Below are 27,391 nucleotides of genomic sequence, written 5' to 3'. Positions count from 1 at the left end.
CTGCAGCTAACATCACACACAATTATGAGAAACTAAGAAAGCCGCCTTCAGCGATCAATGCAAAGAAATAGAGGAAAAGAACAGAATGGAAAAGACTAGAGATCTCTTCAAGAAAATTAGAGATACCAAGGGAACATTTCATGCAAAGATGGGCTCAATAAAGGACAGAAATGGTATGGACCTAACAGAAGCAGAAGATATTAAGAAGAGGTGGCAAGAATACATAGAAGAACTGTACAAAAAAGATCTTCATGACCCGGATAATCACGATGGTGTGATCACTCATCTAGAGCCAGACATCCTGGAATGTGAAGTCAGTGGGCCTTAGAAAGCATCACTACAAACAAAGCTAGTGGAGGTGATGGAATTCCAGTTGAGCTGTTTCAAATCCTGAAAGATGATGCTTTGAAAGTACTGCACTCAATATGCCAAGAAATTTGGAAAACTCAGCAGTGGCCACAGGACTAGAAAAGGTCAGTTTTCATTCCAATCCCAAAGAAAGGCAATGCCAAAGAATGCTCAAACTACCACACAATTGCACTCATCTCACACGCTAGTAAAGTAATGCTCAAAATTCTCCAAGCCAGGCTTCAGCAATATGTAAACCGTGAACTTTCAGATGTTCAAGCTGGTTTTAGAAAAGGCAGAGGAACCAGAGATCAAATTGCCAACATCCGCTGGATCATGGAAAAAGCAAGAGAGTTCCAGAAAAACATCTCTTTCTGCTTTCTTGACTATGCCAAAGCCTTTGACCTGTGTGGATCACAATAAACTGTGGACAATTCTGAGAGAGATGGGAATACCAGACCACCTAACCTGCCTCTTGAGGAATCTGTATGCAGGTCAGGAAGCAACAGTTAGAACTGGACATGGAACAACAGACTGGTTCCAAATAGGAAAAGGAGTACGTCAAGGCTGTATATTGTCACCCTGCTTATTTAACTTCTTTGCAGAGTACATCATGAGAAACGCTGGACTGGAAGAAACACAAGCTGGAATCAAGATTGCTGGGAGAAATATCAATCACCTCAGATATGCAGATGACACCACCCTTATGGCAGAAAGTGAAGAGGAACTCAAAAGCCTCTTGATGAAAGTGAAAGAGGAGAGTGAAAAAGTTGGCTTAAAGCTCAACATTCAGAAAACGAAGATCACGGCATCCGGTCCTATCACTTCATGGGAACCAGATGGGGAAACAGTGGAAACAGTGTCAGACTTTATTTTTTGGGGCTCCAGAATCACTGCAGATGGTGACTGCAGCCATGAAATTAAAAGACGCTTACTCCTTGGAAGAAAAGTTATGACCAACCTAGACAGCATGTTCAAAGCAGAGACATTACTTTGCCGACTAAGGTCCGTCTAGTCAAGGCTATGGTTTTTCCAGTGGTCATGTATGGATGTGAAAGTTGGACTGTGAAGAAGGCTGAGCACCAAAGAATTGATGCTTTTGAACTGTGGTGTTGGAGAAGACTCTTGAGAGTCCCTTGGACTGCGAGGAGATCCAACCAGTCCATTCTCAAGGAGATCAACCCTGGGATTTCTTTGGAAGGAATCATGCTAAACCTGAAACTCCAGTACTTTGGCCACCTCATGTGAAGAGTTGATTGATTGGAAAGACTCTGATGCTGGGGGGGATTGGGGGCAGGAGGAGAAGGGGACAACCGAGGATGAGATGGCTGGATGGCATCACCGACTTGATGGACGTGAATCTGAGTGAACTCCAGGAGTTGGTGATGGACAGGGAGGCCTGGCATGCTCCGATTCATGGGGTCGCAAAGAGTTGGACACAACTGAGCGACTGAACTGAACTGAAAGCTTTACCTCCTCTGTGATTAGAAACAAGTCAAGGGTGTTTGCTCTAAGCATTTCTGTTTGCTATTATATGAGGCCCTAGACAGTTCAAGGAAACAAAACAAAGAATAAACGGCATAGATATTGGAAAAGAAAACGTAAAACTGTCTTTATTTGCTGGCAACATGATTGTTTATGTAGAGGGCCGTGAGAACATAGAAAAGCTACTTGAGCTGAAAAGTGAATTTAGCAAGTTTACAGTTTACAAGATAATTATACAGAAATCACATACTAGTAGCAAACAACTGGAAACTAAAACTTTAAAACTTTCATTTTAAAACTGTGAAAATATGAAATAGTAAATTCAACAAATATGTGTACAACTTACACACTGATAACTAAAAAGCATTGCTCAGTGAAGTCAAAGAAGAGCAAAAGGTAGACATACCTTGTGTTCACGAATTGGAAGACTCAATGTTGTTAAGATGTCAGTATCACCCAGATTGAGCTACAGAGTCCATTTATCACATTTGTACCAGGTTTTTTGTTTGTTTTTTCCCTAGACACTGACAAGCTGATTCTGAAATGTACTGGGAAGTGTAAAGAACCTAGAGTATCTGAGGAGATAATTGAAAAAGAGGAACAAATGGAATACTTACATCTGTCTCTTCCCACTGTGCTCTAAAGCTACAGTTGTGTTTTTGCTTTTGAGGTAGAGTTCTTGTTTTGGCTGTGGTGGGTCTTTGTTGCTGTGCATGGGCTTTCTCTAGTTGTGGAAAGTGGGGACTAGTCTTTGTTTCGGTGCCCAGGCTTAGCACCGTGGTGGCTTCTGTTGTTGCAGAGTACAGGCTCCAGGGCGCACGGGCGCCAGGAGTTGTGGTGCGTGGGCTTGTGGTTCCATGGCAGATGGAATCTTCCCAGTCCAGGGATCAAACTGGTGCTCCCTTGCACTGCTAGACTGATTCTTAACCATATGGACCTCCAGGGAAGCCCAAAGCTACTGTTTTGAAGGTAATATGGTATTGACCAAATAATAGACAATCAGTGGATGAGTTTAGTGAAAAAGTGTTAGTCACCCAGTTGTATTCGAATCTTTTGTGACCCCATGGACTGTAGGCTGCCAGCCTTCTCTCTCCATGGGATTTCCAAGGCAGGAATACTGGATTAGGTAGCCATTATCTTCTCCAGGGGATCTTCCTGATTCGGGGTGGAACCTGAGTTCCTGGCCTTGCAGGCAAATTCTTTACCATCTGAGCCACTAGGGAAGCCCTGGAGGGAGCCAAGAAATAGACCTGCACTTCTGTGGCCAATTTTTTTTTTTTTTAAACTCAAAATGGATTAAAGATCTAAATGTAAGATCAGAAACTATAAAACTCCTAGAGGAGAACATAGGCAAAACACTCTCAGACATAAATCACAGCAGGATCCTCTATGATCCACCTCCCAGAATTCTGGAAATAAAAGCAAAAATAAACAAATGGGATCTAATTAAAATTAAAAGCTTCTGCACAACAAAGGAAAATATAAGCAAGGTGAAAAGACAGCCTTCTGAATGGGAGAAAATAATTGCAAATGAAGCAACTGACAAACAACTAATCTCAAAAATATACAAGCAACTCATGCAGCTCAATTCCAGAAAAATAAACGACCCAATCAAAACATGGGCCAAAGAACTAAATAGACATTTCTCCAAAGAAGACATACAGATGGCTAACAAACACATGAAAAGATGCTCAACATCACTCATTATTAGAGAAATGCAAATCAAAACCGCAATGAGGTACCACTTCACACCAGTCAGAATGGCTGCAATCCAAAAATCTGCAAGCAATAAATGCTGGAGAGGGTGTGGAGAAAAGGGAACCCTCCTACACTGTTGGTGGGAATGCAAACTAGTACAGCCACTATGGAGAACAGTGTGGAGATTCCTTAAAAAATTGCAAATAGAACTACCTTATGACCCAGCAATTCCCACTGCTGGGCATACACACCGAGGAAACCAGAATTGAAAGAGACACATGTACCCCAATGTTCATTGCAGCACTGTTTATAATAGCCAGGACATGGAAACAACCTAGATGTCCATCAGCAGATGAATGGATAAGAAAGCTGTGGTACATATACACAATGGAGTATTACTCAGCCATTAAAAAGAATTCATTTGAATCAGTTCTGATGAGATGGATGAAGCTGGAGCCAATTATACAGAGTGAAGTAAGCCAGAAAGAAAAACACCAATACAGTATACTAACACATATATATGGAATTTAGGAAGATGGCAATGACGACCCTGTATGCAAGACAGGAAAAAAGACACAGATGTGTATAACGGACTTTTGGACTCAGAGGGAGAGGGAGAGGGTGGGATGATTTGGGAGAATGGGAATTCTAACATGTATACTATCATATAAGAATTGAATCGCCAGTCTATGTCTGACGTAGGGTGCAGCATGCTTGGGGCTGGTGCATAGGGATGACCCAGAGAGATGTTGTGGGGGGGGAGGTGGGAGGGGGGTTCATGTTTGGGAACGCATGTAAGAATTAAAGATTTTAAAATTTAAAAAATAAAAAAAAAATTTAAAAATTAAAAAAAAAATTGCATCCTTACATATAACCATTGAAAAAAAAAAACAGCAAAACTATTCAATTGGGGAGGGGAATGTTTTTAAACTATTAGTGCTGGAAAAGATAATTATATGAGAAAATTATAATTATATAAAGAAAATTATATAAAGATATAAAGAATTTTCTTTATATAAAAATATAAAGAAAATTATATAAAGATAATTATATAAAGAAAACTTCAACTTCTACCTTCACGTGTAACACAGAATAATACACACAGTCTTGGTTTAGGCAAAGAAAACTTAGAAAGGATACAGAAAGCAATAGCCAAAAAAGGAAAGTTTTGATAAGTTAAACTTCTTCAAAAATAAAAATCCTGCCTCCTCAAAAGAGACTATTCAGAAAAGAACAGTCATGCCACAGATGGGAGAAAATGTCTCTGAAACATAACTAAAAAAAGAATTTAGTCTTGAATATATAAAGATCTCTTATAATTTAAAAATAATTAGACAAATAACCCAATTAAAAATGAACAGAAGATTTAAATTGATACTTCACAAAAAGGATCTGTAAATGGCCAGTAAACATATTGAGTTTTGATGTTATTAACCATTAGAAAATGCAAATTAAAGCTATAGTAAGATATCACTACCACTAAAATATAGATACCACTACCACTATCAATACCACTAAAATAAGTGTTGTCCAAGGTTTTGGGGGGAGGGAAGGATATAGAACATGGGGTATTTTTAGAGCAATGAAACTGTTCTGTATGATACTGTAATCATGGGTACATGTTATTACATTTGTCAAAATTTATTGTGATTGTAGAAGTCACATGGCAATAGTAAACTGTAATATAAATTATGGACTCTGGGTGATGATAATTTGTCAATGTTAGTTAATAATTTTTAACATATATGCTACCCTGGAGTGGTGGAGGAGGCTACACATCTGTGGGGGCAAGGGATATATGGGAATTCTCTGTATCTTCAGTGTTGCTGAGAACCTCAAGCTGTTTTGAAAATTAAAATCTGTATGAAAAATTGCTGTGATATATAAAATGGTACAACCAGTTTGAGGAAAGTAGAACAAAGTGTATTTGACAGTTTCTCGTGAAGTCAGACATCCACTTCTCTCATCTAGCAATTTTATTTTCAGGCATCCACCTACAAGAATTGAAAATAAATGTTTGCAGATGACTTATATGCAAATGTTTATAAGTCTTTTAAAAATACTTTTTCATAATAGCTCTGATATGGAAACAAATGCCTCTTAACATCATCTTGTTGTCTCTCTGTACTTTATCCTGGGTTATTTCTTATGACTTAATGTCCAAATCACTGAATCTCTCTTCAGCTGAGTCTAAATAATCTTCTGCTGTTAAACCCATTTATAGAGGTTATTTCTTTCCCTCCTTCCTTCCTTTCTCCCTCCCTCTCCCTTCTCTTCCTGCATCTCTCTTCTCTCCTTTTTTCCTTTCTTATTTATTTACTTATTTTTAAAAATCAAGTTTTAAAATTTGGCTATTGTTTTTTTCAGCTCAAGATATTTTTTTCTAGCACTTAAAAAAAAAAGCCTGCTATATTTATATAGTTTACAGATCCTTGAGAAAATTTTGATTTGATAAATTTGGTTTTTATTCCATAAGTAGAACAAGTGTATTTGTGTTTGGTAATTAATTACTATTTTTTCTTTTTCCTTTTCGTTTTTTTTTTTTAATTCTTTATTAAATCATACATTGACATGAATCTGCCACGGGTGTACATGAGTTCCCAATCATGAATTAATTACTATTGAAAGAGGTTTCTTTGTTTGTTTTATAAGTGTATTGTGCTTCTTGTTCATGTAGTCTTCTCTCTTTATTTGCCCTTTTTTGATTGATTGCTAGTTTTTGTGTTTGTAGAGTTGTAAAAATAATTTGACAGGATGATTTTATCTTTCTTCAGAGAGGATTGTCTGTTTCTCTGGGTGCCTTGGATTCTTCTTAATTCTGTTTCAGAATTTTCCTGGCCACCCAGGGAGCTTAAAGCTCAGTTCTAGTCCATGAGACTGTTGATTTCAGGATCCCCTTGAGAATCGCTGCCCAGTATGGGGAGTGGATTTCTGCAGCTTGCTCCCTGGACAGCCTTGGACTCCAGCTTTTGTCCCCTAGACTGTCAACCCTGTCACAAGCACTGCTCAGATTCCCAACCACCGCTTATGGATCAGGAAACATCCCAAGGCCAAAGCAGTTTCAGAAGTCAAGCTGACCTCTTTAGGTTTTCCTGATGCCTCAGTCTTGGCCTTGTATTAATAATTCTTCATATTGTACTAGCTGTTTGGTCTTTTTAGAACATGCCCTGCCAGACCCTCCATCAATGATTTTTGTTGACTTCATCAGGAATAGTCTTCTGAATTTTCTGTCCATCACTGCTGGAAATGGAAGTAGACTTAAATCCTGTTAGCTCTTCAAATATTATATAGTTCTGTAAGTTAGTGTGTAAGTGGTGTCTTATTACATTTTCATTATTTTCTCATATTAGTTGATATTTTTGGGTTCAGCAAATATTTTCTTGTATGATATAGAGTATGAGAAGCTTTATGGTTGTGGGTTTTCTGGAGAAGGTGAAGCTAGTGCAAAGTTTTGAATGACAATATGAGTCAGCCAAGCAGTTTGGGGGTGAGCATAGAGGGAGCTTGAGGCCTCACACAGACTTGGGAGATTGAAGAAACATGGTAAATAGATAGATAATTGATGGATAGTTACATTTTATCCATGTGTGCCTTTAAAATGTATTTAAGTGACTATTTCAGAGGTTTTTCTATCTAGATCATTTCCCCCCATTGTTGTTCAGTTGCTCAGTCCTGTCCCACTCTTTGCAACCCCATGAACTGAAGCACCCCAGGCTTCCCTGTCCCTCAGCATCTCCCGCACATGTCTGTGGAGTCAGTGATGCCATCCAACCATCTCATCCTCTGTCATCCCCTTCTCCTCCTGCCTTCAGTCTTTCCCAGCATCAAGGTCTTTTCTAATGAGTCACTTCTTCGCATCAGATGGCCACAGTATTGGAGCTTTATCTTCAGCATCAGTCCTTCCAATGAATATTCAGAGTCGATTTCCTTTAGGATTAACTGGTTGGATCTCCTTGCAGTCCAAGGGACTCTCAAGAGTCTTCTCCCACACCACAGTTCAAAAGCATCAATTCTTTGGTACTCAGCCTTCTTTATGGCTCAACTCTCACATCCATACATGACTACTGTAAAAACCATAGCTCTGAGCATACAGACCTTTGCTGGCAAAGTAATATCTCTGCTTTTTAATATGTTGTCTAGGTTTAGCATAGCTTTTCTTCCAAGAAGCCCAAGCATCTTTCCATTTCATGGCTGCAGTCACCTTCTGCAGCGATTTTGGAGCCCAAGAAAATAAAGTCTCTCACTGTTTCCATTGTTTCCCCATCTGTTTTCCATGAACTGATGGGACCAGATGCTATGATCTTCGTTTTTTTGAATGTTGAGTTTTAAGCCAGCTTTTTAACTCTCCTTCTTCACCTTCATCAAGACACTCTTTAATGCCTCTTTGCTTTCTGCCATAAAGGTGGTGTCATCTGTATATCTGAGGTTATTGGTAGAACCCAAATCTGTGTTCCTTATTTTGAAGCTGACTTTGAAAATACTAGTTATTTTTAGTACCGCTTATGATAGAAAATGGAGTAAATGAAAATATGTTCAGTAATATTTTTGCTGTTGCTACTAGTTCTTTAACTGTGGCCCTAGGAGTCTAGTGAATTATTTGGGCGGGAGCCATGCTGTGTGGCACTTGGGATCTTGGTTCCCCAACTAAGAATCACACCTGCACCAGCTGCACAGTGGAAGTATGGAGCCCTGCTGGACTGCCAGGGGATTCCTCTGTGTGTGTGTGTGTGTGTGTGTGTGTGTGAATTCTTCTGTATGTGTGTGTGTGAATTTTTGTGCAGAGCACTGAATCATAAAATAGGGTTTAGAAGCTGTGAGTTTCAGATTTTTTTTGTCATGTAAAGTTTGTGCATGAAGGAATGTATTTTTCTTGGTTTTGGTAAACCCAAAATTAATTTCTCACTGTGCACACAAGCACAAAGAGACTACTCAACAAGTATGTGTGTACTTGTGGCCAGTCAGTGGTGCCAGAGATACAGTTGTGAATAAGACATAGATTCTACTTGTGGGTTGGATAGGACAGACAATAAGCAAATTTATATATAATGTTAGAATGTGACAAGTACAATGGAAAAAAGTAATATCATGGTATCTTAGCCAAGATTGTACAGGAAGGCTCCTTATGAAGTGAACCTTTTAATAGAAACCCAAAGTTAGAGAGGGAATCCTGTCACTCTGTGATGGGAGAGCTTCTAAAGCAGAGGCAACAGCAGAGGAAAGGCCTTAAGGTGGGTACATGAATAAGACATAGATTGTAGTTGTGGGAAGGGTAGGTAAAGAAACTAATATATAATGTTAGAATGTGACAAGTACAATAAGAAATGAGACTATTCTACAAGTATGTGTGTACTTGTGGCCAGCCACAAGATGCCAGAGATACAGTAGTGAATAAGTGAACAGGAACTAGAGAGTCTCTTGATGAGGATGAAAGATGAGAGTTAAAAAGCTGGCTTAAAACTCAACATTAAAAAAATGAAGATCATGGCATCCAATCCCATCACTCCATGGCAAATAGAATGGGAAAAAGTAGAAACAGTGAGAGGCTTTATTTTCTTGGGCTCCAAAATCACTGTGAACAGTGACTGCAGCCCTGAAGTTGAGACGCTTGCTCCTTGGAAAGGAGCTATGACAAACATAGACTGCATATTAGAAAGCAGAGAGATCACTTTGCTGACAAAGGTGTGCATAGTCGAAGCTATGGTTCTTCCAGTAGTCATGTATGGATGTGAGAGTTGGACCATAAAAAAGGTTGAGCACCGATGAATTGATGCTTTCGAATTGTGGTGCTGGAGAAGACTCTTGAGAGTCCCTTGGACACAAGGAGATCAAACCAGTCAATCTTAAAGGAAGTCAATCCTAAATATTCGTTGAAAGGACTGATGCTGAAGCTTCAATACTGTGGCCATCTGATGCAAAGAAGTGACTCATTGGAAAAGACCCTGATGCTGGGAAAGATTGAAGGCAGGAGGAGAAGGGGATGACAGGGACGAGATGGTTGGATGGCATCACCGACTCAATGGACATAAATTTGAGCAAACTCCAGCAGATAGTGAAGAGCAGGGAAGGTTGGCGTGCTGCAGTCCATGGGGTTGCAAAAAGTCAGGCGTGACTTAGCAACTGAGCAACAGTAGTCGTGCACAATCTGTTCTCTGTTGATTTGTGGATCCATTTTATTGTACATTTCTCTAGAAACACAGGTTTGTCCTGTACACTCAGTTCTCAGTTGAATTCCATTGGTTTGTCTTCTTTTTTGTCTGTGTACTGGCAAATACCATACTGTTTTTATTGCTACAGCTGTGTAACATGGCTTGATATCTCATAGGGGAAGTTCCTCTCTTCTCTTTTCAGTTTCAAGGTTGACTTAGCTATATGTTTATTCTTTCAAAAATGTTACAGTTTCTGAAAGAAGCTCAGTGAGAATTTTAGTTGTAGTTAACCTGTGTAGAATTATGTTTGTGATATTTTGTGATTCCATTCCGTTCAGTCATCCTGTTTGCCCTTTATTAGTGTTTTAATACTAATAAATGAGTGCTGACCAACACGATGAATAAGATATTCTCTAATAAGTCGGTTAGTGGTATTCTGGATCGTTTTTTTCATGAAAGTCCCTTTGCATTTTTATTGGAATGAGTATTCCTTTTGTATTACGATTGTGTATTATATGACCTCAATGTGTTTCTTTCTTGCTTTTTTTTGCTATTCTAAGTTTTGTATGCCTGGCATGCTATTCTGTTGACTATTCAGGAAGTTCCATTTAGTTCCAATCAAAATTAGAGCAGTAGAGATCCCTCTTGTCTCTGTATCCTTTATCCATTGAATGCCTATTATGAACTCGAGTTGGGAGTACAAACAACTAAAAAACAAAAGAATTCCTATCTAAAATCTCATGTATTCTGGTAAGAAAGATAGACTTGACTGTAAATCATTGCCTCTTATACTTTAGGTCTTAATGTTGCTCTTTCAGAGGAGCTTTTCTTTGATCCTACAGTTAAGATTGGAGTACTGTATAATCTTTTCTTCTTGTTACTTGCTCTTTTTTCTTTATGATCCTTTTTGGAGTAATTATTACTTGAGTTCTTTTTTTTCCACTGAAGTGTAACATCCACAGAGGTTATTTGTTGTTAATGGATGTATCTCCAATGTGTACAATTTATTAATGTGTAATATAATGCCTGTTTAGACATAGTAAGAATAAATTCTTTGTAAATATTTGTTGAATGATGTATCAACTGGAATACAATATGATAAACACATTGAGTTTTTATCTTTGGATCTATGAAACACACCAGTGGCTCAGATGGTAAAGAATCCACCTACAGTGCGGGAGACCTGGGTTTGATCCCTGGGTTGGGAAGATCCTCTGAGAGATCCATGGCAACCCAGTCCAGTATTCTTGCCTGGAGAATCCCCACGGACAGAGAAGCTTGGCAGGCTACAGTCCATAGGGTCGCGAAGAGTCAGACACGACTGAGCGACTAAGCACAGCACAGCGCATGAAGCACACAGGAATGATTGCTTAGTTTCATTCATTTAAGAATTTTGAGGAGTGGATTTTCAGTTTGATATGAAAATGTCATTTTGAGTCAGTACTCTTTCATGCTGCAAGCTTTCCCTACCTTCCAACATCAAAACCTCTTTGCAAAATTCTGTGGCAAGAGAGGATGGTCCAAAGGTTGAAACTTTTCCTGTTGTCCCATTTGTGAAGTTGTTAGGCCCAAATAATTTCAAAGGAGAACAGCCTTTTGTTCTAAATCTATAGTCTTTCCTTAAGGTTGTTACATCTAATATTTATTAATAACCATAGTCTTTAGTTTAGACAAAGGATAACCATTTCTTCCTGGTTCTGGGACCTAGAGTAAGATGTTGAATTGTAAACCACTAGTGTTTTTTTTTTTTTAATTATTGATGCAATGACTGAATACATTAACAAATATATTCGGAGGTAGTCACCTATTCAGATTACTGTACCTGGTGGCAGGATATTTGTTCTTCAGGATTTGTCTTCAAGCCCTGACCCAACTGAAGAGCCTAGCCAATTGACTATAGAGTATAGATTCCTGGTGGGCATGGGCTGTACGAATAAATGATTGTTGTGATTCAAAATCCTTTGGGCTTTGCACCCAAATCATCATTAGCAAAGAATTAATGAACCATAACACAGCACATCAGGACTGTTTTTGATTCATTTTGAGAAATAAGAGCGAATAAAAGAATTGCCTTTAATGTGGTTAATATTTACAATAATATTTATGGAAATTTCAGGAAAGAGAAGTGTTATACTGTATTACATTTCTGAGCAGAAATGAGATTTATTCTTTTGGGTTTTATTTTGTATACTTCCAAAAGATATTTCTATCCACATGAACTCCATATATATCTGATAGAACTTAAAAATCTGGTGAAAGTGAAAAGTGGACGTGTTAGCCACTCAATTGTGTCTGACTCTTTGCGACCCCATGGACTGTAACCTGCCAGGATCCTCCATCCATGGAATTCTCCAGGCAATAATACTGGAGTGGATATGCATTCCCTTCTCCAGGGGATCTTCCCAACCCAGAGATCGAACCTGGGTCTCCTGCAGGGAAGTCTAAAAATCTGGTAAGCTTGCCCATTTCTAGAATAAAATCATCTTTAATTTGCTTAATGAGCTTCCTGTAAGTAGGTGTTAAGTGTTTTCTTTGCACTTTGCATGAATATTTCAGTTCTGTAAAAATATTTTGATTTTTTTTTGGAGCTGTTACTCTTTTTGTTGTGTTGTTGAGATTTTCACTTTCCTGGTCTAACACGTTACTGTTTTGCCTGATAATTGTGTTTAAAGTTTTGCAATAATTGAAACATTTTTGATGCATTTGTTCCTGTTTGTGCTCCCTACTCAGCTGAAATTGTTTCCTTTTTATTTGATCTGAGGTTTGTTTCTAAAAGGGGTTAATGATTTTTGGAGGACAGTAGTAGTCTTTCGTAAAAGAAATGTACTTAAGAAAACAAGGATAATTTGTTTACTATTCATATTTTGCTGAACAGGCAGAGTTGGCCTTGAGAATGTACACTCTTAGAGAGAAGATCTAGAGTTTACCATTGTTCTTATTATAAAGTGAATATCAACTCGGAAAGTCATTGTTGTCGTCCCTACCCTGTGACTTCTCTTTGGTTTTACAATCTGAATGTTTGTTTCTGTGTTATAGCTAAACAGGGATAAACATACGGGCTTTAGAGTGGATCTTTGCTCTCAGTTATTTCCATTATACGCTAATATACTTGTCATTCATCAGTAGATGGAACTGGAAAATAAGAAAGTAAAGAGATATTTCACCCATTACAAAAACTAATGACAAGGAAAGGTTCCATATTTTTACTTGACTTAGTTTTTATATTAAGCATATTAGTATTTTTAAAATAATCCAGAAACGTTGAATATTTTGATTTTATTTGTAAATGTATAGTTTATTTAGAAAAGAGCAATATCTTCCTAAATGATCATTATTCTGCTTTGTTTCTTGTTTTTTCAGAGATATTACTTATGAAATATCAGTAGAAGCTGTGTCAACAATGGTGGTTTTCCTTTCTTGCCAACTCTTCCACAAGGAAGTTTTGCGACAGAGCATCAGTCACAAGTATTTGATGCGAGGTCGATGGTATGTTTCTATTTTAAATTTGTCAAGTTCTTTATTGTATTCATCTATAGTTCTTGTCTTGTCCTCTTTTCTTAGTGTTGTTCCATATCTCCAAACAGACATTTCCTCTGGTTGTTCCATCAGAACTTCAGACTGATCCCATAAGGATGTGCTTTCCTGGCTAAACTAGCCATCCTCCTCACCCCCTTCATCCTCCAGCTTCTTTGCCTTCTCTAGTGGTTTCTTTATAGAGTTGAAACTGTGAAGTCCTCTTTTTCTTCCTGCTGCGTCATTCTGTATGTCTTAAGGAGTCATCCAGTCTTATTTGTTCACTGAAATTATTTCTAGCTTCCCGTTCCCATTAGCTCCATTGAAACCACTATGCAGTGTATGCCTCATAACCATGTGTTTGGACTTCCCTGGCAGCTGCTTCACTGACCATCCCTCCTTTAATTTAGGCCGCAAATATTTATTGTATGCTAGGCATGACACACACACACATGCCTTAGTCTTTCTCACATCCCTCTTGCCACCTTGATTATACCTATGGCACATTCACAGAATCCTTCAGGACTCTTCTGGAACACATTTGAAAATCACTAATAATAGAGATGAAAAGGCCTTAAGCATTGGCTCAAGAGCCTGTTTAAAAGCTTTCCCCAGCTTGCAGGAATTGATTCATCACTAATTTATGAACACATTTCCCTTTTAACCTATTTTCTCTCCCTTCTCCTCTCCATCCATTACTGAAAGACAGAGTCTTAACATTGAAAAAAAAGTCTGTATATGTATGGATATATTTTTGTATGCATGCATAGATTGAATGATTTCATATTTTTATTTTTAAAAATGTAAGGTCCAATAATTATATTGGTTGTATGTTGAATATTTTGGATATATTGGGTTAAGTCAAATATTACTGTTCACATCAGTTTCTGTATTTTTTTAACTCTTGCTTTTTCCTACTGATTCTGTTACTACCTCCCTTCAAGTGTCGAATACTGTATTATATACTGAATTTGTAATATCTCACCTGTTGTACTGACTACAAATAAAGTAACTGAAGCTTAAGAGTTGAAATGATTTGATGAATAACATACAGCACAGTAAGAGGAAAGCCAGAATTCATTCAACCTGAAGTCTGATCTCAAAGCCCATAATCGTCTCTGTTTTGTGACAATGCTAGATTTTCTTTGAATTGTGCTATTAATCCCTTTTATGTCAATAAATTATATTTATCACGATACAGAGTCAGTTGACTCCCCAAAATATGAGTTTATTTTATTTATCTTTTTTTTTTTTCTTTTTGTGTAGTCTTCCATATACCAGCAAACTTGTGAAAACCTTATTGTATAACTTCATCAGACAGGAAAAGCCGCCTCCTCCAGGAACGCATGTGTTGCCTCAGCAGTCGGATGGGGGAGGACTGCTCTATGGACTGGCATCAGGAGTAGCAAGTAAGTCTTACCAGAATTTGTCAGTTCTGTGGTGTATGTAGTAGGTTTTGTCCAATTAGTCATAAGAAATTCTGTTCACTTGGCTGCCAGTACTGTTATATTGCATCTGTGTAGCTGGTTGAATGTGAAATACCGGAAATTATAATTTATAGAGAATTTTTTCATTTGGTGCACTGATTTATACAAGGAAGTATATGCAAATCATGCATAGATTGTTAACCTATAAGATAGCATTTTTCGAGAAGAATATAAACATGCATATTGTATGCATTCTAGCTGTGCAATATAAATACAGTTATGCTCTTGGAAACTTTTTATCACTTAAGTTTTATGAGGGAATTGTTCTATTTTAGGGGCTTTCTTGAGTAGGATTTTATATGACTAATTAGGTGTAGTTTTTTTATTATACACAGTGTTTCCTTTGGTGACAAATTAGCACATTTTGAAGAGGCTTGTAATAAATTCTGAAGTGGCACAAGCATGAATTTTGTCAGATTGGAAGCAAATTTCATTAACTGAAGAATCCTTTCCCATCATCCAGTAAAGCCTCATTTCTGCTTCACAGTGTTTTGACTTAAAATTGAGACTAGAAATACCAGAGGACCTAGGTCATGTGAGGTTACGTCAGCTGAACTTGTGCTTTGTTCTGAAGGAGAAACAAAAACTAGGCTGGCGCTTTGGCAGTTGTAAGGTCTGTGTGGGTGCTCTTACTTAAGAAACCATGTATGGTCCACTTAATTACACAGTGAAGAGTTCAGCTGTCTGAAGGAATTTTAAATGGAGCTGAGTTCTGCAGCTGAATTAGGCAGTGACATGCTCTCCACACTCTAGCCAGGGTGTCAGTTTGATAGGAAAATGGAGTACTGTGTGATAATTTATGAGATGATTAGTCTCAGGAACCTCTTTGGATTGAAAGACCTCTGTTCTAGGTTGTCTTCTTTTGACTTCTTTTAGTATTGTAAGTTGAATTACATTTGTAATCACTCTTGGCTTTGTCTCTGGTGCTGAGCATGCTGCCTTGACCATCAGATCTATAGAGGTTCATTCTCCGAGTCACCCCTCTTGTGGCCCTCATTGTTTCACATAAGGAGGCTTTCAAGGCTTGCTCTTGTGTGGTCTCTAAAGGCAGCACAGGAGGGGCTTTGTGTGTTCCATGGAAAGGCTTGATTAATCTGTTAGTAGTTTTTTTTTTTGGCCACATGGCATGTGGGATTTTTAGTTCTCCGCCCAGGAACTGAACCTGGTTGCTTGGCAGTGAGAGTCCAGAATCCTAACCACTGGGAAATTCCCAGTGTTTTCTCTTTTCAGTCATTAAACTAGTGTTAGTGTTCAAAAGCTGAGTATTTTCTAGTACTCACCAGTATGGTTGGAGGAGATAGTATAAATTCATTAACTGCTTTCTTTGAAACAATGACAATACTTTGCAGTTTTTCAAAGATGTGTATAGTTCTTGATTTTTCTTGCAGTTATATGTCATCATAAAGAAGTCCAGTATGGTATATGATGTCATCTGTACTGGGTGCCAAAAGACTTTTTAATTTCAGATATACTTTGCGTATCAGAAAGAAATTGCCAGTTTGTCTTGCAAATGTCTATCAAAGTTGGAATAGATAATCTCTTAAGACTATTTCCACATAATTTTGAATGATTCTCTAATCTTTTCCTCTACCATTAAGAAGTTTAGTATTCAGCTAAGGGCATTAAAATAGACTTAGGATTTTTGTGTGCCTATAGTGATAAAGCATTTTGCATAGCTTCTTAAGTCTTCTTAAAACTATTCATGTAAAAGTATAAGTGATGGAGTAATTTATTATTTTACAGTATGTGGCCCAAAAGATTAAAAAAAAAACAACCAAAGGATATTTTTCTTCTAAAAAGCACACTTATGTATTTTGTGCAAAAAAGAAACTTAATGAGAGGGAGGTTCAAAAGGGAGGGGATATATGTATACCTTTGACTGATTCCTGCTGAGGTTTAACAGAAAACAACAACGTTCTGTGAAGCAATTATCCTTCAGTAAAAAAATAAATTAAAAAAAGAGAACAGTCATAGCCATGTAATTTTGAATTAAGCTACACTCCATGAAAGTCAATCAAGTTGACAAAGGAAATATTTTAAAAATTTATTTGTTTTTAATTGAAGGATAATTGCTTTACAGTATTGGATTGGTTTCTACCAAACATCAACATGAATCAGCCATTGATTTACCCTTGTCCCCTCCCACCTGAATGTCCCTCCCACCTCCCTCCCCAAACCGTTGCTCTAGGTTGTTACCAAATCCCCGTTTGAGTTCCCTCAGTCATACAGCAAATTCCCATTGGCTTTCTATTTTACATTTGGTAATGTATGTTTCCATGTTACTCTCTTCATACCTCCCACCCTCTCCTTCCTCCCCTTTAGGCTGTGTCTGTAAGTCTGTTCTCAGTGTCTGTGTCTTCATAGCTGCTCTGCAAATAGGCTCATCAGTACTACTATCTTTCTAAATTCTTTCTAAATTCTAAATCTAAACAGTATATGATATTTGTATTTCTCTTTCTGACTTATTTTACTCTGTATAATAGCTCTAGGTTCATCCACCTCATTAGGACTGACTCAGATGCATTCCTTTTTATGACTGAGTAATATTCCATTGTATATATATACCACAGCTGCTTTATCCATTCCTCTGTCAGTGGACATCTGGATTGCTTCTGTGTCTTAGCTATTATAAATAGAGCTGCATTAGGGAACATGTGTCTTTTTCACTTTTGGTTTCCTCAGGGTACATGCCTAGTAGTGGAATCGCTGGGTCTTATGGTTGTTTTATTCCTAGTTTTTTTAAGAAATCTCCATACTGTTCTCCATAGTGGCTGTATCAGTTTACATTCCCACGGACAGTGCAAGAGAGTTCTCTTTTCTCCACACCCACTCTAGCATTTATTGTTTGTAGACTTTTTGATGATGGCCGTTCTGCCTGGTATGAGATGATACCTCATTGTGGTTTTGATTTTAATTTCTCTAATAATGAGTTGAAGTTGAGCATCTTTTCATGTGTTTGTTAGTCATCTGTATGTCTTTGGAGAGATGTCTGTTTAGGTCCTTCGTCTACTTTTTGATTGGGTGGTTTGTTTTTCTGGGATTGATTTATATGAGCTGTTTTTGAAATTAACCCTTTGTCAGTTGTTTCATTTGCTATTATTTTTTTTCCCATTCTGAGGGTTATTTTTTTGTTTATAGTTTCCTTGGCTGTGCAGAATCTTTTAAGTTTAATTAGGTCCCGTTTGTTTAGTTTTGTTTTTATTGCCATTACTCTAGGAGGTAGGTCATAGAGGATCTTGCTGTGATTTGTGTCACAGAGTGTTTTGTCTATGTTTTCCTCTAAGGGTTGACAAAGGAAATTTGACTTTAGTAGTGTCATCTTTTAGTTTGATGATCTTTTCGTTGGTAGTTAAGGAATTTTCTTTAATATTAGCTTGAGAAAGATACGATTTGGAAGGTCCTCACCAAAAAAAAAAAAAAAAGAAGAGAGAGAGATGCTAAAGCCAAATGTAAATTGTAAACCCTTTTGGATTACATTCATTTTCATTGGGATTAAATTTTTCCTGGATTTAGAAAGCATTTCCTTTCATAGCAGGATATGTATAGTATGGTTTGCTTAAATTATTTCCTTTGAATTAGGGTGCCTTATTTCAAAGAACACAACAGTCTTCGACAGTGAGGTTTTTGTTGTAACTGGAAAGGAAGAAGAGACTCTTTTTGTTAGAACTGGGGTCCAGAGGAGTAGTGAGCCATACATCTGGACCTTCAAAGAGTTTGGGAGGGCCCTCTCTGGTTTATTCTCAATTTTTCCAGATTTATATTTGATTGTTTCCCAGACTTTAGCAGAAACTCTGCTGCTTTTTACATGCCTGACTTTCTTCCTTTTTTATACTTTCGCTTGGGGTTATCTTTCTAATCTAGAATCCTACTTCCTTCTCTCTCTGCTGTTAAGTTTTCTGACCCTCCATTAAGATTCATCTCAAGTACCACCTTCTCCATAAAACACTTCCTTTTCTACCTCACAGCTAGATGTGGATTTTTCTGAGGCACTGAACACTCTGCTTTGTCTTATGATTATTAGGTTCAAGCCTCATTCTCCCTCCATTGGTTCTATATACAATAAAACTTCACAGTTTACAGAGCAACTTTTATGTATCTCACTTTATTCTCATAGCAACCTTGTGAAATAAATGGTTTTACTTTTTTAATATAGTTGGTAAAGAGCTGTTTCTAGTTATTAAATTATTTGTCTAAGATCACATAGCAAAGAAGTCATGTTTGTTTGCACTTTAGCTCTGTTCTTTTGACTCTTGACCTTTGCTATCTGGCCTTTTTTTGTTTTTTCATTTTTCCCTATTTAAAAAAATTTTCAATTGAAACATAGTTGATTTGGGGCTTCCCTGGTATCACAGCTAGTAAGATCTGCCTGTAATACAAGAGACCCTGGTTTGATTTCTGGGTTGGAAAGATACCTTGGAGAAGGGATAGGCTACCCACTGCAATATTCTTGGGCTTCCTTGCTGGCTCAGATGGTACAGAATCTGCCTGCAGTGTGAGAGACCTGGGTTCAATTCCTGGGTTGGGAATATCCCCTGGAGGAGGGCATGGCAACTCACTCCAGTTTCTTGCCTGGACAATCCCTTGGACAGAGGAGCCTGACGGGCTACAGTCCATGGGATGGCAAAGAGTAGGACACAACTGAGCAACTAAGCAGATTCCCACTCTTTTTTAGATACTTTTCCTATAAAGGTCCTTACTGTTTGGCCTTTCATTGTCACCACTCGAGTCCTGAGAGTATAAGCTGCTTCTTGACTTATGTGAGGGTGTCACTGCAGCAGAGCCCCTTATATTTGTAGACTGTCAGTAAATACTTGTGTGTAATTAAATACCAAAGCTAAGACAGCTACCTCAGGACCAGGAGCTGACTGTGGCTCAGATCATGAACTCCTTATTGCCAAATTCAGACTTAAATTGAAGAAAGTAGGGAAAACCACTAGACCATTCAGGTGTGACCTAAATCAAATCCCTTACGATTATACAGTGGAAGTGAGAAATAGATTTAAGGGACTGGATCTGATAGAGTGCCTGATGAACTATGGACGGAGGTTTGTGACATTGTACAGGAGACAGAGATCAAGACCATCCCCAAGAAACAGAAATGCAAAAAAGCAAAATGGCTGTCTGAGGAGGCCTTACAAATAGCTGTGAAAAGAAGAGAAGCGAAAAGCAAAGGAGAAAAGGAAAGATATACCCTGTGAATGCAGAGTTCCAAAGAATAGCAAGGAGAGATAAGGAAGCCTTCCTCAGTGATCAGTGCAAAAAAATAGAGGAAAACAACAGAATGGAAAAGACTAGAGATCTCTTCAAGAAAATTAGAGATACTAAGGGAACATTTCATGCAAAGATGGGCTCGATAAAGGACAGAAATGGTATGGACCTAACAGAAGCAGAAGATATTAAGAAGAGATGGCAAGAATACATGGAAGAACTGTACAAAAAAGATCTTCACGACCCAGATAATCATGATGATGTGATCACTCACCTAGAGCCAGACATCCTGGAATGTGAAGTCAGGTGGGCCTTAGGAAGCATCACTACGAACAAAGCTAGTGGAGGTGATGGAATTCTAGTTGAGCTGTTTCAAATCCTAAAAGATGATGCTCTGAAAGTACTGCAATCAATATGCCAAGAAATTTGGAGAACTCAGCAGTGGCCACAGGACTGGAAAAGGTCAGTTTTCATTCCAATCCCAAAGAAAGGCAATGCCAAAGAATGCTCAAACTACCACACAATTGCACTCATCTCACACGCTAGTAAAGTAATGCTCAAAATTCTCCAAGCCAGGCTTCAGCAATACATGAACTGTGAGCTTCCAGATGTTCAAGCTGGTTTTAGAAAAGGCAGAGGAACACAGAGATCAAATTGCCAACATCCGCTGGATCATGGAAAAAGCAAGAGAGTTCCAGAAAAACATCTCTTTCTGCTTTATTGACTATGCCAAAGCCTTTGATTGTGTGGACCACCACAAAGTGTGGAAAATTCTTCAAGAGATGGGAATACCAGACCACCTAACCTGCCTTTTGAGAAATCTGTATGCAGGTCAGGAAGCAACAGTTAGAACTGGACATGGAACAACAGACTGGTTCCAAATAGGAAAAGGAGTATGTCAAGGCTGTATGTTGTCACTGTGCTTATTTAACTTCTATGCAGAGTACATCATGAGAAATGGCTGGACTGGAAGAAACACAAGCTGGAATCAAGATTGCCGGGAGAAATATCAATAACCTCACATATGCATATGACACCACCCTTATGGCAGAAAGTGAAGAAGAACTAAAGAGCCTCTTGATGAAAGTGAAAGAGTGAAAAAGTTGGCTTAAAGCTCAACATTCAGAAAACGAAGATCATGGCATCCAGTCCGATCACTTCATGGGAAAAAAATGGGGAAACAGTGGCAGACTTAATTTTGGGGGGCTCCAAAATCACTGCAGATGGTGATGGCAACCATGAAATAAACAGATGCTTATTCCTTGGAAGGAAAGTTATGACCAACCTAGACAGCATATTAAAAAGCAGAGACATTACTTTGCCAAGAAAGGTGCCTCTAGTCAAAGCTATGGTTTTTCCAGTGGTCATGTATGGATGTGAGAGTTGGACTATAAAGAAAGCTGAGCACTGAAGAATTGATGCTTTTGAACTGTGGTGTTGGAGAAGACTCTTGAGAGTTCCTTGGATTGCAAGGAGATCCAACCAGTCCATCCTAAAGGAAATCATTCCTGAATGTTCATTGGAAGGACTGATGTTGAAGCTGAAACTCCAATACTTTGGCCACCTAATGGGAAGAACCGACTCATTTGAAAAGTCCCTGATGCTGGGAACGATTGAAGGCGAGAGGAGAAGGGGACAACAGAGCATGAAATGGTTGGATGGCATCCCTGACTCAATGGGCATGAGTTTGAGTAAACTCCGGGAGTTGGTGATGGACAGGGAGGCCTGGTGTGCTGCAGTCCATGGGGTCTCAAAGAGTTGGACACTACTGAACGACTGAACTGACCTGAACACTCAAGGTAAATGTAAACTCAGTTATATAACATGTCTATCACTTATTGAAGTCTTATGTTTGCCCATCACTTTAGTAGTTAATTTGGTTGTTCAGTTGCTAAGTAGTGTCCAACTCTTTGTGACACTGTAGACTGCAGCACACCAGGCTTTGCTGTCCTTCACTGTCTCCTGGAGTTTACTCAAACTCATGTCCATTGAGTCGGTGATGCCATCCAACCATCGTATCCTCTTTGGTCCCCTTCTCCTCCTGCCTTCTGTCTTTCCCAGCATCAGGGTCTTTTTCAGTGAGTAAGTTCCTTGCATCAAGTGGCCAAAGTATTGGAGCTTCAGCATCACTCCTTCCAATGAATATTTGAGATTGATTTTCCTTTAGGATTGACTGGTTTGATACCCTGCAGTCAAAGGCACTCTCAGAGTCTTCTCTAGCCACAGTTTGAAAGCATCAAATTTACATACATGATTTTACCTCCTTGTTGTTTAGTATTTTCTTTTTTTAACATTTTATTGTGGAAAATTTCAAAGATGTGCAGACTATTTATGCATAACCCATCTTTAAGACTTATCACCATTTTGCTTTTTTCCCCACTTTTAAAAAGCTTTCTTTGAAAATAAGCTCACACACATATATATAATAATTCCAAAAATAAACTCCCCAAATTATCAGTATATACCTTTAACCAGACTGATTTATTGTTGACATTTTAATCTGATTTATTTTGTATTTGTATTCCTCTCCACCCTCTATTCTGCACACACGTACACACACAAGTTTTTTTCGTTTAACTATTTGAAGATAAATTATATGCATCATGGCCCTTTACCCGTAAATACTTGAATGTGTTTTTTTTTTTTAAAAGGGGATGTCTCTATTTTTTTAGACTTAAAAAATTGAAGTATAGTTATTTTATAGTGTTGTTAGTTTCAAATGTACAGCAAAGTGATTCACTTATCCATATATATACACACATATATATTCCACAATATATTAAAAGATAATTGAGTATAGTTTCCTGTGCTACATAACAGAAGGTTCTTATTTTTTACCTATTTACATATAGTTTGTATATGTTAATCCTAAACTCCTAATTTATCTCCCCATCCCCTTTGGTAACCATGAGTTTGTTTTCTGTATCTGTGAGTCTCCTTTTGTTTCATAAATAAGTTCATTTGTATAATTTTTTTGTTTGTTTAGATTTCACAAATAAGCTATTTCATATGATACTTGTCTTCTTCTGTCTTACTTCACTTAGTGTGGTAATCTCTTAGGTCCATCCATGTTGCTAGAAGTGGCATCATTTCATTCATTTTTTATGGCTGAGTAATATTCTGTTTTGTGTTTGTTCGTATATGTATATATATATGAAAGTGAAAGTGTTAGTCATTCAGTCATGTCCAACTCTGTGACGCTATGGACTGTAGCCTGCCAGGCTCCTCTGTCTGGAATTCAACAGGCAAGAATACTGGAGTGGGTCGGCAATCCTTTCTCCAGCGGATCTTCTCAACCTAGGGATTGAACCCAGAGGCAGATTATTTATCGTTTGAGCCATCAGGTAGCCCTATGTGTGTGTGTGCGCGCGCGTGCATGTGTGCGCGTTAGCCACCAGGGTAGCCCTATGTGTGTGTGTGTGCGCGCGTGCATGCGTGTGTGCATGCGTGCGTGTGTCAAAGCCCAGGAGTGGGATGCAGAATCTTATAGTAGCTCTATTTTTAGTTTTCTATGGAACCTCCATACTATTCACTGTAGTGGCTATACTAATTTACATTCCCACCAGCAGTGCAGAAGGTTCTTTTTTCTCCACACTCTCTCCAGAATCTCTTCGTAGACTCTTTGGTGATGGCTATTCTGACTGGTTTGAGTTGATGATTCATTTTAGTTTTGCTTTACATTTCTATAATTAGTGATGTTGACCATCTTTTCTGCCTGTTGGTCATCTGAATGTCTTCTTTGGAGAAATGCCTGTTAGTTCTTCTGCTTATTTTTGATTCGGTTTTTATTGGGTTTTTTTTGAGTTGTGTGAGCTGTTTGTATATTGTGGAAGTTAAGCCCTTGTCTGTCACATTATTTGCAAATATTTTCTCCCAGTCTTTTGTTTTGTGTATGCTTTCCTTTGCTATGCAAAAGCTTTTAAGTTTGATTAGATCCCATTTGTTTATTTTTATTTTTATTTCTTTTGCCTTGGGAGACTGACCAAAGAAAACATAGGTAAGATTTACGTCAGAGAACGTTTTGCCTGTGTTTTCTTCTGGGGGTTTTATGGTGTGTTGGATTATATTCAAGTCTTTAAGCCATTTTGGGTTTATTTTTGTATATGATCTGAGGGAGTGTTCTGACTTCATTGGTTTACATGTGACTATCCACATGTCCAGCATCACTTGCTGAAGAGACTGTCTTTTTTCCATCTTGCCTCCTTCATCGAAGATTAATTGCCTATAGGTGTGTGGGTTTATTTCTGGGCTCTCATTCATACTTTTGTTTCTGTGCCAATATCATGCTGTGTTGATTACCATAGCTTTGTAGTGTTATCTGAAGTCTGAATGTGTTATGCCTCCAGCTTTTTGTGTTCTTTTCCTCAGGATTGCTTAGGCAATTCTGTCTTTTGTGGTTCTACATAAATTTTTAGGATTATTTGCTCCAGTTCAGTGAAAGATGTCATGGGTAATTTGATAGGGATCACATGAAATCTGTAGATTGCTTTGGTTAGTATGTATGCCCTTCATTCTGTTTAACTATTGGTCTTGAGGTATTGGTCTTGTTAGTAAGTGCTTGGATGATGTTTGATTACCACTAGTAAGTTTATTGAAGTCAATGAGAGTAATGAAAATTAACTTCTATAAATTCTGTTCTTTTTTCTTTTTTTGTTTTTTTAAATTATGAAAGTTTGATAACACATTTATAGGAGACTTGGAAAATACAGAACAAAGTTACATATAGTTCCATTCTATATTACAGTTATTTTCAGTAGATAAGTTAAGATTTTTAATTGGAGTTTTAATATCAAACTCCTAAAAGTTAATAGAATGAATATACAGAAAAGTATAAGAATATAGTAGATCTGAAAAGCACCTGGCTCAGATGGTAAAGAATCTGCTTGCAATTCAGAAGACCTGGGTTTGATCCCTGGGTCAAGACAATCCGCTGGAGAAGGGAATGACTGTCTACTCCAGTATTCTTTCCTGGAGAAGTTTATGGACCAAGGAGCCTTGTAGACTGCAGTCCATGGGGTTGCAAAGTGTCGGACATGACAGACCGACTAATACACACAAATACAACTTTCACACAGCAGTAGGATACAAAGTCTATAGAAGTTCCCATCAATTATAAACTAGGAGACACTGGATTATATGCAGGGACATAAACAAGATGCAAAAATCTCATGGTCTAAAGGTATCAAAATCATACAGAGTCTATTCTCTTATCACTGTGGAATTAAGTTGAAAATCAATAACAAAAGATACTTGAAAGTAACCCACATATTTTTAAGTCCAGTGACATTTACCAGGAGAGATCTTTGACTTAGCCATTGAAAACCTCAATAAGGTTAGAAAACTGAAAAAACAAATTTCGTTCCTTGTTTAAAAAAATAATTTTCATATATATGTCAAGTGTGATTTATTTATTTTTCTGGAAGTGGTCAGAGTGAATTATATATTAATATGTTACTTTATCTGGTAATATCTATAATACATGCTGACGAACTTTCATTCATAGTTTTGGAGCACAAAATTACGCTCTGGTCGCTTTCTAGTGCCTGAATTTGTTCTGCTGGGAGCCCATCGTGGCAGATAATTGAGTCAGTACTATTAACCACTGGGGAATGTGTTGTTTTGAGGCATCTCTAACGGGTTTAACTGACCCTCTCCTTCTGTGTTACCTTGCTTTCTCTTCTTGTTCTCTGTAGCTGATATGGTCTAATTTATTAGGATTGGTTAAGTCTGACAGTACGGTACTACAGCATGAAATAAGTTGGAACTCCAAATTCCCTGATTCTGGACACTGTATTTTCTTATTCATCTAGAGTAACTGCCCATTAACTGTTTTGGCAGATAGCATTCTGTTGTTAATGGCTTCATTATTAATTTTATTATCTAAGTATTTTCCATATGTAACTTTTATGTCCTATTCCCCTTCAGATTTTATAATACAGGTACAGACCTTTCAGTGTATCTATCTCAGATATAATTTTGTTAGTGTAATGTCATCCATAGCTCTAGCCAATGCATAAGATTTACTCTAATTGGAGCCCTGGATTGTCATTAGAAAAATATTAATATTTGGGGGCTTCCTGCTTTATTCAGAGTTAGGTGCTAGACATCATATTGAGAGGATTGATACATTCTAATTACAGTGTGGAAAGCAGAGTGTTTATGTAGGTGGCACGTGTAAAATAACAGAGAGTATTAATATAACTAGGGATTTTGTGACTGTTCTACGTAAACGAGATCTCATTTCCTGGGTTCCCAGTGAAGATTTGCTGTGAGGGCAGTAAGTAGTGTGGTTTTCCCAGATAGCAGACTTTTAGAGTTAAAGTGGATTCCTACAGTTTTCCCTGACTTAGGACTGATGCACAAGGATCTTCATGAAACTGGACCTTGTAGTCCCCCAGTGGCAGGAAGTGCTGAGCAAGCCTTTTGTGAGTTCAGATGAGGCCCCTTTCCTCCTATATCTCCTCTGTTTGGATTGCACCACAGAGACCTCTCAGTTGCTCTTTCTCTTCTCTCATTCCTGAAAGTCCTTGTGGATAAGAGTGGATTTCCAGAATTTGATATGGAGAATTGGGTTATTTGGGATGGAGCCCCAGCTTAGCATGGTCCTTAGACAAGTTCTTTAACTCTTTGTATCTCATTATTCTAGTTATAAAGCTGAAAAATAAGGGGTTTTGTATTAGGTTATTGTTATTGTGAAGAGTAAGTGAGATACTGTATATAAAACCAATTATAAAACTATACAACATCCCTCCTCAGGTAAATGACTCTTATTATATGTACCGAAACTCTGCAGTTTCTTGCTAATCAAAATAAAAATAATTTAAAAGAAAATATATTAAACAGATGACATAAGTGACTGGAAAGTCTCTTAACAAATTTATATAAGACAATTAAAAAATCTGAGAGACTATTTTATCTTTTTTGTCTGCTCAAGCCTTAAAATTTAGGTAAAAAATGTTTTGAAATACTGACCAAACTGAATATACCAGTCATACTTTTGCTCATTCTCCAATTCACTTTTCATTTTATGTGGTGCAAAATTTGGCTAATGACAGTCAGAAAGGAAAATCTGATTGTTAAATAGATATTGCCCACAAGAGATTTCTCCTTGCTTCCTAAATGAACTTGCCTTGACAACAGTCACTGTGGTACTATTTCTTACTCACTAGTTTTTCATAAGATTATATTTTCTTTTTAATATTTTGTTTATAAAATTAGCCAAAAATTTTAGTAAAGAAAAAATGCTGACCCACCCTGAATTGTAATAAATATTTCAAATGTTCAACTAGTCCAAGATATCTTAGTTAGTTGGTAAGACAATTGATTCTTGATGCTTACTTTAATCTATAAGCAGACCACCTTATGCTGTTAGAGATGTTTTACAAAACATGTGAATGAAGACTTCTACCTGTGTGACTTGTTATGTGACGGAGCAGGGTATATGGTGGTAACATTTTGTCAGATCACCGACTCAATGGACATGAGTTTGAGCAAGTTCTGGGAGTT

General features: G+C 37.7%; 1 protein-coding gene across 3 annotated transcripts in view; it reads left to right on the top strand.

Moving 5' to 3' along the window:
* Nucleotides 1–27,391, top strand: part of DYM (dymeclin) — a 392,550-nt gene that overhangs the window by 89,887 nt on the left and 275,272 nt on the right. For all 3 annotated transcript variants that reach the window (XM_018039568.1, XM_018039567.1, XM_018039569.1), the window contains exons 7-8: nt 13,038–13,163; nt 14,457–14,599. In XM_018039568.1, the coding sequence (XP_017895057.1) occupies nt 13,038–13,163; nt 14,457–14,599 (269 nt within the window). The remainder of the gene's footprint in view (nt 1–13,037; nt 13,164–14,456; nt 14,600–27,391) is intronic.

This window comes from Capra hircus, chromosome 24 (assembly GCF_001704415.2).
Source record: "Capra hircus breed San Clemente chromosome 24, ASM170441v1, whole genome shotgun sequence".
Lineage (NCBI taxonomy): Eukaryota > Metazoa > Chordata > Mammalia > Artiodactyla > Bovidae > Capra > Capra hircus.
This window is presented reverse-complemented; position numbering and strand designations above follow the sequence as displayed.